Source organism: Bison bison, unplaced genomic scaffold (genome assembly GCF_000754665.1).
Source record: "Bison bison bison isolate TAMUID 2011002044 unplaced genomic scaffold, Bison_UMD1.0 scf7180017864535, whole genome shotgun sequence".
Lineage (NCBI taxonomy): Eukaryota > Metazoa > Chordata > Mammalia > Artiodactyla > Bovidae > Bison > Bison bison.
This window is the reverse complement of record NW_011495084.1, coordinates 7234071-7245618: the sequence shown is the minus strand read 5'-3', so window position 1 is coordinate 7245618 and position 11548 is coordinate 7234071. Positions and strand designations below refer to the sequence as shown.

Sequence of the window (11548 nt, the reverse complement as noted above, 5' to 3'; positions counted from 1 at the left end):
TGTACTCTGCATATAAGTTAAATAAGCAGGGTGACAATATACAGCCTTGACGTACTCCTTTTCCTATTTGGAACCAGTCTATTGTTCCATGTCCAGTTCTAACTGTTGCTTCCTGACCTGCATACAGGTTTCTCAAGAGGCAGGTCAGGTGGTCTGGTATTCCCATCTCTTTCAGAATTTTCCAGTTTATTGTAATCCACACAGTCAAAGCTTTGGCATAGTCAATAAAGCAAAACTGGATGTTTTTCTGGAAATCTCTTGCTTTTTCGATGATCCAGGAGATGTTGGCAATTTGGTCTCTGGTTCCTCTGCTTTTTCTAAAACCAGCTTGAACATCTCGAAGTTCATCGTTCACATATTATTGAAGCCTGGCTTGGAGAATTTTAAGCAATATGTTAGTATCCATAGAAAACTGGCCTCTTAGTTGTGGTATGAGGAACCTAGTTCCCTGATACAGGATTGAACTCCAGCCCCCTACACTGGGAGCACAGTCTTAACCACTGGACCACCAGGGAAATTCCTTGTTTTTCTTAAATCAGGAGGAAATTGTAGTTATAATTCAGAGAACTCAGATAAACAATTACAGTAATAAGGCCTCTAGGGTTATTTAGCACATGGATTCTATTCTTCTTGCTAGACAATCCATCAGTGGCCCAAAATCCTGGGTGTATAACAGCTTAGTGTATTGCTTACATGATAGAGGCATATGTGCCTTTCAGTAGGAAAGAAAGCCAAGTTCAGTGTAATAGACAAATTGTATTACAAGGCAAACTAAGTAGAAGAGACACTGCATGCCCAATCAACTTAGCCTCTCGGCTGTGAGCATCTTCAAAGTAGCCACTAGGGTATATATTTAGCCTGTAGCTAGTCCATTGAATTTCATTCCCATCCAGAAAATGATTGTCATAAAGCTTTGTCTTGTTACTGAAAAATACACTACAGCCTAGTAGCTATAGAAAGGAGGTATCCAGGGAGAGCCTGGCTGTTCAGGTAGATGCTTCTGGAAAGCAGCCAACAAGGCTGACTCAGGTGAAAGTTGCATTATTTATTTTACGCTGAAAAGTGTAAAGACTTGTTCTTGAGAATTTAATAAAGTGCTTTCATATGTCACATTTCATCTTATATTCTGTTATGTCCTTCAATCAGGATGAATGTACTCTATCTTATCACAGAAAAGGTCTGGATTTTTACGTGTTCAAGATAGAATTCTTAAAGAGATATTCAGTATCCTGCACTTCCTTTAGAATGTGACATCACATAAGAACAGAATGGTAAAATGAATTCAGTATTGTGACTACTGCCTGATTTTTATAAATATATTTTCTAGATCCTGTTAAATATGGACATCATATTTACTATTAAAGTAGCTAATGAAAAATTGAGTCTCCAGTTATCTTTTGAAAATCCTAAATTTGTTCATTTTAAAACTTTCATGATTTTTTTAGGTTTTCAAAAATACAAAGATGAAAATATTTATATGCAACTAATTTAAAATAATCAGAATTCAATGCATATTAATTAGTACATTTATACAACTAGCCTCCCAGGTTTAATGTCATGTATTTTAAAATTCTTTAACTTATAGATGGCAAACACATTATAAATCAGAATAAAGTATTTTTCTTTGTCCAAATTATCAAGGCAATATAAAATATTATACACTATTAAAAAGCAAATATAGGCTCATAAACATAATTCAATATACAGAAAAGATACACAGAATGCATATTCATTTATCAAGGACCAGATTGAAAGCTCTTGCTAGTCAATATTCACTATTTCAACTTTTATTCTAAGACAATTTCAGCCTGGCCATAGATTTAAAACTTTGAATTAGTCACCTTGTCCCTTGATATTTGAATCTGAAATAAAGCAGTAAATGTTTCAACTAAAGTAAAATTTGTATTTGATTTATTTCTAGTATTTTAGGATAATGTTTAATTGATTAAAGTTTTATTGACCAAAGTCCAATAGTATGAAGACCAAATCTATTTAATACATTCACTTTCTCTGTTGTCTCAAAGGCATTGCTCATACCTGACCTGCCAATCTTATACTGAATAGTCGAAATAGCCACAGAACTCACACAACACAATAGATACTTTGCCAGAAAAGAAAAAAAAATCTAATTAGGTTGTCCTAATATTCTACCAGTGATAATAAAACATATACAAAAGCCAAGCAGGTCATCATGTTGCTAGTAATATATAACTAATAGAGGCTTGTTCAAATGATTAGATAATCAAAACCTACAACTGAATTTATATCAGAGGGAGATAAAGGGAAGCAATTAATTGTTAGCAGGATATTTTTAAGCTGAATAGAAATATCTTCTTGAATATAAACCATCCTGAAGATTGTATGACATAATTCCATTATCAAATTGATACTAAAGTTTTTAAATATAAAAGATCTAAACTTCACTTTCATCAGGATACTCCCTCTTCCCCTCTACACTTACAAGCAACAAGCAAACATCGTGGGAAAGACCTTTACAAGGTCTAAAGACATTTCCTTGAACATTTGGTACTAATGTCTCCTAATCAAGATATCTTGAAGATATTTGTAAAATATACTATCATTTCAAAAAGACTATTGCTGTCCATTCTCAATAGGCTTCGATTATAGTGGCTACATAAATGACTAACACTTCTTGATAATAAGTTATTCAAACTCCAATCATTATGTTCACTATTGCATCCTTCTAATCATTCCTAAAATTTCAAAATCTTAGAAATAATGTGTGGTCTTTTATTTGACAACACTTGAAGAAGAGTAAGTAGTTTAATATGATTCAGATATGGGGAATCTAGTGAGAATTAGCTTTACATGAAACTGTAAAGATCGCTGTCAAGTTTGAAGATTCTTGTAAATAATGTGAATTTTAACATGAAAGGAGTAGGAGTTTTCAAATTTTTTTTTTTATCAAGAGAATGCCATTATTAATGTGTGCTTTAGAAAAGCAACTGTAGACATAAAATAAAAAGTGGAAAATAGTGAACAGAATCTAGATTTCAGGTGAAAAATAATTATCTACAGCTTCTAATGCCAGTCATTGATATTTATATAATACCCATATTAAAGACTCTTGAGAGTCCCTTGGACTGAAAGGAGATCAAACATAAAGGGAATCAACCTTGTATATTCATTGGAAGGACTGTTGCTACAACTGAAGTTCCAATACTTTGGCCACCTGATGCAAAGAGCCAACTCATTGGAAAAAGCCCTGCTGCTGCTGCTGCTGCTAAGTCTCTTCAATTGTGTCCGACTCTGTGCGACCCCGTAGATGGCAGCCCACCAGGCTTCCCCATCCATGAGATTTTCCAGGCAAGAGTACTGGAATGGGCTGCCATTTCCTTCTCCAGACACTGATGCTAGAAAAGATTGAAGGCAGGAGGAGAAGGGGACGACAGAGGATGAGATGAGTAGATGGTATCACAACACCAACTCAATGAACGTGAGTTTGAGCAAGCTCCGGGAGATGGTGAAGGACAGGGAAGCCTGGTGTCCTGCAGTCCACAGCATTGCAAAGAGTTGGACATGACTGAGTGACTGAACAACAATAACAACATATTGTATACCAGATATATATACCCATTATATACATATATATATATTATTATTGTGTAAGGAGAAAGTTTATTTAATTCATGACCATCTGTTATTTCTCTTTCTCCTTCTTGGCATTCAGGAAGGAGACAAACAGATTTTAAGGGAAACATCTACACATCAGCTGAGTCCAGAACACTACATGCATACTTTCAAAGATTTGTATAATTTCTCAGGAGCCCTCAATGTCACCTATCGCTACTTAGCTGTCATGCCTTTACAAAGAAAGCGTAAGTATACTTATATTTTTAAAATCAAGAACAATAAAATACTTTGTTTTAAAAGAATGATAACATGTTTCATTTGTATAACAATAAATTTATGGGCTTTACTAACATAAGATATATTTTGGGAAACATTGTGTTTCTTCACAAATTCAGTTATTCACCAATCCAATTTCATTAATAACAACACCAAAAAAAATTAAATGTCTAATTGTGACATGAAATTTTTAACAGTTTGCTATAGAATTCATGTAGGGAGACTAGGAAAAAGCAATTCACTTTAACTTTTTTAAGTTAGCTTTTAAAAATAATTATTCCCACAGTGATACATTTCCAAACATTGGTTTTATGACATGCCCACCAATTTGAAGTAGTGAAAATCATTGTATTTGTTTCCTAAGATGTCATAACGAACAATCACAAACTAGGTGGTTTGAAACAATGGAAATTGATTCTCTCACATTTCTGGAAGCCAGAATTCAGAAACCAGGATGCTGGCAGCACCAGACTCCATCTAGAGGAGAATCCTTCCTTGCCTCTTCCAGGTGTTGGTCACACTTGGCATCCCTTGGTTAGTTGTAGCAAAACTGCAATCACTGCCACTCTCCACATGGCCCTTCTTTGTCTCTCTGTGTCCTCTCCTGTTCTTATAAGGACATTAGTCCTTGAATTTACTGTCCAATCTAAATCCAATATGATTTCATCTGGAGATCTTTAACTAATTGCATCTTAAGATCACAGTCTGAAGTTCCAGGTAGACATGAAATTTTGGAGGCAATTATTCAATCCACTACAGGCACTTTGATCCAAGAAGTAACATACTACATTTCATGGATTTCAAGACATTGTAAATTATAGACAATATCATGATCTAATTGATGAACCACTAAGAAAGTACAAGCATCATCAAGTTTAAGTTGTAAGATGCTATCAGTTGTGATATACAACCTGAGTTTAAAATATTTCTGTGTGAAAAATATGTTTTAGAATCAGTGATACACAGTGATATCATGAACTTCTTAGTAGATGGTGTGGAGACCACAAAAATTGAGTTCCCTGTTAAGAAGCGTTTATGCAAGTGAGCTTGTGATCACCAGGTTGAGGAAAAAATGCAATAGTTTAGCTTTCTTTAGATCTTTTTTCTTCCATTTCAAATGTCTACTTCTCTTAAACTTCGTCCTAATTTCAAAGACTGCCAGCCACTATTTTTTAAAATCTCCATCTATTGCACCACCTTTGTTCACACATTACTAATCCCTTACAAATGTGTGCTGGCACATATACCAACTGCTGTATACTAAAGAGGCAATATAAAACAGAGAGTTTGTGTATGTTAGTCACTCAGTTGTGTCTGACTTTTTGAGACCCCATGGACTGTAGCCTTCCAGACTCCTCTGTCCATGGGACTCTCCAGGCAAGAATACTGGAGTGGTTTGCCATTTCCTTTTCCAACTGCTTTGTACTAAAGAGGTAATATAAAACAGAGAGTAAGAGCAGGCAAGAATATTGCAGTAACTTGCCATTTCCTCCTCCAGGGGATCTTCCTGACCCAGGGGTTGAACCAGTTACTCCTGTGTCTCCTGCATTGGCAGTCAGTCTTTACCACTGCGCCACCTGGGAAGCTTTTGCATATTTAGCACAATCCTTTAATCACAAAATGCTCTATATATGATCATTCACTTAGATGTACTTAATAGAGTAGAAGGCCTAAGGGGAAAAGAACTTTTTTTTCTTTTTTCTACGTTATTCAAAACCCAGTTTCACCTTTAATTTGTCTTCATTTTGGATTCTTTTGTTCAGGATTTCTTACAATTGGACTTTCATCAGTGAGACGAAAAAAAGGAAGCTATTTACTTGAAACAATCAAGTCAATTTTTGAGCAATCCAGCTACGAAGAATTGAAGGAACTTTCAGTGGTGGTTCATCTAGCTGACTTTAACTCATCCTGGCGTGAGGTCATGCTGCAAGATATTACACAGAAATTTGCCCACCATATTATTGCTGGAAGGTTAATGGTTATACATGCTTCAGAGGAATATTACCCAATCCTGAGTGGCCTTAAAAGAAATTACAATGATCCAGAAGATAGAGTCAGATTCCGTTCCAAGCAAAATGTAGATTATGCTTTTTTGCTCAACTTTTGTGCCAATATTTCATACTATTATGTAATGCTTGAAGATGATGTTCGTTGTTCAAAAAATTTCTTAACTGCCATCAAGAAAGTCATTGCATCCTTAGAAGGAACTTACTGGGTAACCCTTGAGTTCTCTAAACTTGGCTATATTGGAAAACTTTATCATTCTCATGATCTCCCACGTTTGGCACATTTTTTATTAATGTTTTATCAAGAAATGCCTTGTGATTGGCTATTGACTCATTTCCGGAGTCTGTTAGCTCAGAAAAATGTGATTCGTTTTAAACCATCTCTCTTTCAACACATGGGTTATTATTCATCATATAAAGGAACTGAGAATAAGTTGAAGGATGATGATTTTGAAGAGGAGCCATTTGACCTCCCAGATAACCCTCCTGCAAGTCTTTATACCAACATGAGTGTTTTTGAAAATTATGATGCAAGCAAAGCCTACAGTAGTGTTGATGACTACTTCTGGGGGAAACCACCTTCAACAGGAGATGTCTTTGTGATTATATTTGAAAAACCAATTGTAATAAAAAGAATTAAAGTGAATACTGGAACAGAAGATCGACAAAATGATATTTTGCATCATGGAGCTCTAGATGTTGGGGGGAATATTAGATATTTTAAACAAAATAGACAATGTGTTACTTACATTAAACTAGGAGAATTCAGAAATGGAAACTTTGAAGTATCTGATGTAAATCAAAAAATTCCATTTGATATCCATTGTATGAGGATATATGTTACCAAAACACAAAAGGAATGGCTGATTATTAGGAGTATTAGCATTTGGACTTCTTAGCCAATTAAATCAATATGTCCAGTTACTAAAGCAGGTCTTCCTGTTTCCTGCTTTGCTACTTCCTCTTTTGCTCCCTTTGTCCTTTAGAGGGAAAGCAATGGATTGGATATTTAAAAAGTCAGTCATTGTGGCAGTTCTGATCTGCTCATTGTCAGCATACTTTTACTCTTATACACACATTTATTTTAACTTTTGAAGCTGAGAATCAGTTCATAGTTAATAATACTTTTGTTTATATTTTAATGTTACTTTCAAATTTTCACCTGCATGTCAAAATGGTGACATGAAGGATTTAAAATGAGAAAATGTGGTTTGTTCAATGGTGAATCTTGAAAGATAGTTCCCACTGTATGCACTTATTCAAGAATTTATTTCATTATATCATCAGATTATTAAGCATCTCTGTGACTATGCAGTTGGTTAGAATGATAATCTGTCTTGTTTTTCTTGTAAACTTAGGTTTCCATAGACTTCTGTACATCTACAATGAATACCTCCTCATAGAAGTGATGTCTTTACAACAGAACTTTGTGTGTCTCTGAGGTGATGAAAAGAAGAAAAAAAAAAACTTAAAAATATCTTCCCCTGATTATTTATATAGGAGGGGAAATTGTTCAATGTATAAAAATTTGAACACCTACTGTCAATAAATTTTCTGTGGGAAGCAGTCTTTTTCCAGATTCCCTTTTGCGAAAATAAAGGTTATGCTCAGTATTTTCAGGTTCCACTGGGTACCTGCATTTAATAGGAAAAAAATAGAGAAGGCTTATGGTTAGTCCATTCCTAGTGAACATTTTCAGTATATGCAGAAAATTTTTGAAATTGATTTTATATGTTTGTATTAAAATTCATATGCTTAAAATCCTTGTGATTTATCATATACTTTTTTGGAGTTCAAATGGACATTTTATGAAGTAAGAACATAAGAAACAGAAATCAGTCATTTTTTCTACACGCATAGCTACTCCAAGATGAGAGATCAAATGTTTTAATACCCAGACTATGTTCTTTCTCTTATGTAAAGATTGGTCTTCACATAATTTATGATTTTGTTTCTCTGGTACATGAGTCTCAGTTAAAAAGTTATTCTATCTGAAAATAGCTTGCATAATTTTTCCATAAGTCATGTTGTCATTCTGTAAAATAATCCTAAAGTGTCCTAAATGATAGTCTTGTGATATATGCACCCAAATGGTAAGCAAACTTGTCTAAATTTTACTGTGAGGGACTTCACTATAGTGTCTACACCATAGAGTCATTAAAGCAATTCAGGACACCTACAATAGTGCATCCTAAAATCATTGTTTTTTCAGAATGTCTTGAGCTTGTCTCATCCTTTTCTTTTTTGACAAACAGCAAAGATGAAGTGATTTATTGTTTATTGTTGTTCAGTCGTTAAGTTGTATCCAACTCTTTGTGACCCCCATGGACTGCAGCACACCAGGCTTCCATGTCCTTCACAATCTTTCCCAGAGTTAACTCAAACTCATGAAGACAAATAAATATACTATTATATAGATCAATGTGCAACATATACAATATGGAGAGATAGATGAAATACCAGACTTGGGATAATGAAAAGACATAAAGAATTCCTCTTGTTCTTCTTTCCACCCTGAAACAAAATTCTTAGGAATCACTTGGATGATAGAGTCCAAGAAAAGACTGGAAAATATTTTATTAATTCTATTCAAATAAATTAAATTAGAAACTCAGATAAAATTATTGAGAATTTTTTTATTGATACAATAGCTAATGTGTACTTTCTTTGCACACAGTTGCTACAGTATTTGAGAAAACAATGAATGTATAATATTCTGTGGCACATTTAAGTGTCAAAGTTATAACAAAAATACTGCCACTAAACTGCCAAGGAGGAGACGTAAGAGAATCAGGTTGGATCCTTGGGTCATGAAGATCCCCTGGAGAAGGAAATGGCAGCCCACTCTAGTATTCCTGCCTAGAGAATTCCATGGACTGAGGAGCTGGGTGGGCTATGGTCCATAGAGTCACAAAGAGTAGGACACTACTGAAGAGACTTAACACACACGCCTGCCACTAAACTATTACTTTTATTTTGATTTGGAGGATGCTTGCCAGTACTTAAAGATACTCCATATTCTTGACTTTTCTCTCTTTTATTACCTGGCTAACTATATAGTATTCTACACATATCTTAGAAGTTAGAAATAATCTTTTTTTCCTGCACTTTCAAGGATAAAAGGTACACAACAGGGACATAAAATACCAAGACCTAGGTAGACTCCATGAGGTGAGTTGTTAACTTTTACATATTCTTCTGAGTGTTCACAAAGGCCAACCATTGACATTAAATTCTGGAAAATACCTCAAGAAACATTAATGAAATGGAGTTTTGCTGGAAAATTACAAATGCAAATGTGAACTACTGAGGTCACATTTCATCTTAAATTTGAGCTTTTCATTACTAAAACTGGGATTGCCTAAACTGATCAACCACCTAAGAATGTCTCTGTTTTCATTACAGGTTGACCGTAGGTCAACTTTCTAAGGAAAAGACTTTGACAAAGAAAGCTTCTCCATTATGGATCAGTGGTACAAATAACCTTTTTCTTTCAAAAAATATCTGACCAAACGTTCTTTATCTTTACATGGTTCAAGGTGTAATCCTATGTTTTAAAATGAATAAGACTCCAGTAATCTTGTCTCAGAAACACAAAGCAAGAAAGGGAAGTTTAATTATATTCTGTTATTAAGCATTATGTGATGTCTCTCTTTGCAGTAATTTTAAAAACACTTACATCAAATTCTTTTTGCAAATGTCCATTGAAAAAGACTGGAATGTGACATGAATTATTGAGTTATTTAATTGCTATAAAATAAGATACTGACAGGTTTCAAGCACAAAATATGGTATGACCATAAAAAAAATCTTGATTTATATACTTTAAACTGACTTAAACATTACTTATGCTTAAAATTCTTAAGAGAGTCTTTTCAGTATTTATGAAAATCAAAGAAAAGCATCTTGTTAAAGCACAATACAAATTGGAGATAAACATTTTTAGAAAACACATATTTTAACAGCAATAATAAAGGTGGATATAAAAAATACATAAAACTTGTAATGCAAGCACTTTTACATTCTCATTGAAAAGTGGTAACCTTGTGCAATTTATAAATCAGATGTTTTCCAATTATAAAATATAATTTGGAAACCAATATGTCATTTAGAACTATTTCTGTCATACAGATGCACTTATGACACTGGAACATTCCATTTCTTACTGAGCAATATTCTTTGGGAATTTTTATAAAGCTATCATAGCAAAACTGTACAATAATGGTATATAAATGAAACAAACATGAAATATAAAATATAGCAGGGAAAGCATTTGTTCTTCTAGATGTTCATATGACATATGACTTAATATTTGTCAGCTTGCAACATGCCCTTTAGAACATGGCACCTAGAATTAACATTGCAAACACTACTTGCAATCTCCTCCTACAGTTGAACATAATAATGTAATTCTCTACATTTGCCTTATCAATATATCCACTAATTCAACACTGTTATCTTTTTATCACCATACTACTGACTAATAGAGTCCACACTCAAACTTTATGATATTTGTTACATAATCTACTGATAAAAAATAATTTGCCATTTTGTACATGTTCAACTGATTCTCTGAAGATTTCTTTTAAGATTTAATACTAATTTCAAAAGAATCTCATGTTGTTTCTTCTGGCCATGATCCCATACGTTTCTGCTCTTGATTCTGTCATTCAGTATTTTAACATAATTTCTCAAATGTATGCTACCACAAATTTAATATGTGTCTTTTGTCCTCATAGGAGATACAGTGGAAGATTTGTGGAGATCTGAGTTGGACACCCAGTTTTGCAATTACTAACTTCTAGATATGAAAAAAGTTGTTTAATTTCTTTGAAATTCAGTTCCCTCATCTGTGAAATTGGAATAATTTTACCTTGTAGGATGTTAGAGCTGGTGATCAGATAATGTAAACTCATCAAGAAACTTATGTTTCCTTTTCTTTTAGCCATGTTATATAAGTGTAAAAGGATTTGGTCCTTCTACACTCTACCATAGGCCTTCACTCTGATCAATAGGAATCATAAACTTCACTGCCCATTAGAAATGTTCCACCTTTTTTATATCATGTCCAAAAGAATGTCATGTAGGATTATGTAAATGCATTCCAAAAATCAAAATATATTTCTGTCATTCTAATCTATGATTTTAGAGGTCTTATTCAAAATTTGTAACATCTGTTCATAACATTTCCACTGTAAATATTAATGACCATTGCTTTTTTAAGAAACCTAAATTAATTTACTTTGAAAAATAAAAAAAGGCTTTTTACATTTCTAAAATTATTCTCAGAATCTTTATTAAGCTCATAGAACCATGGTTTTCAAAAAAAAAAAAAATTAATGCTGACTTCCTGTTCTCTGGCTTATTTTCCATTGCTGGCAAAAGTGACCAGTGTACTGACATAAATTACACAGGTAGTGATGTTCAAACTTAGAACACAGGTGGCTTATCTCCTTGACTACTCTGAGTTTCTGTGCTTGTATTTCTACTGCTTTGAATTTCTTCTCTATTTATTTCAGAATTCTTCTTTTTTTAATTAATTTATTTTAATTGGAGGCTAATTACTTTATAATATTGTAGTGGTTTTTGCCATATTGACATGAATCAGCCATAGGTATATATGTGTTCCCCATCCTGAACACCCCTCCCACCACCCTCCCCACCCCATCCTT

At 33.7% G+C, this 11548-nt stretch overlaps 1 protein-coding gene across 1 annotated transcript in view; it reads left to right on the top strand.

The window, feature by feature from the left end:
• MGAT4C (MGAT4 family, member C) overlaps positions 1 to 6775 on the top strand; it is a 10713-nt gene extending 3938 nt beyond the window's left edge. The window contains exons 2-3 of the mRNA XM_010832043.1: positions 3692 to 3839; positions 5634 to 6775. Of these exons, the coding sequence (XP_010830345.1) occupies positions 3692 to 3839; positions 5634 to 6775 (1290 nt within the window). The remainder of the gene's footprint in view (positions 1 to 3691; positions 3840 to 5633) is intronic.
• Positions 6776 to 11548: the final 4773 nt, after the last annotated feature.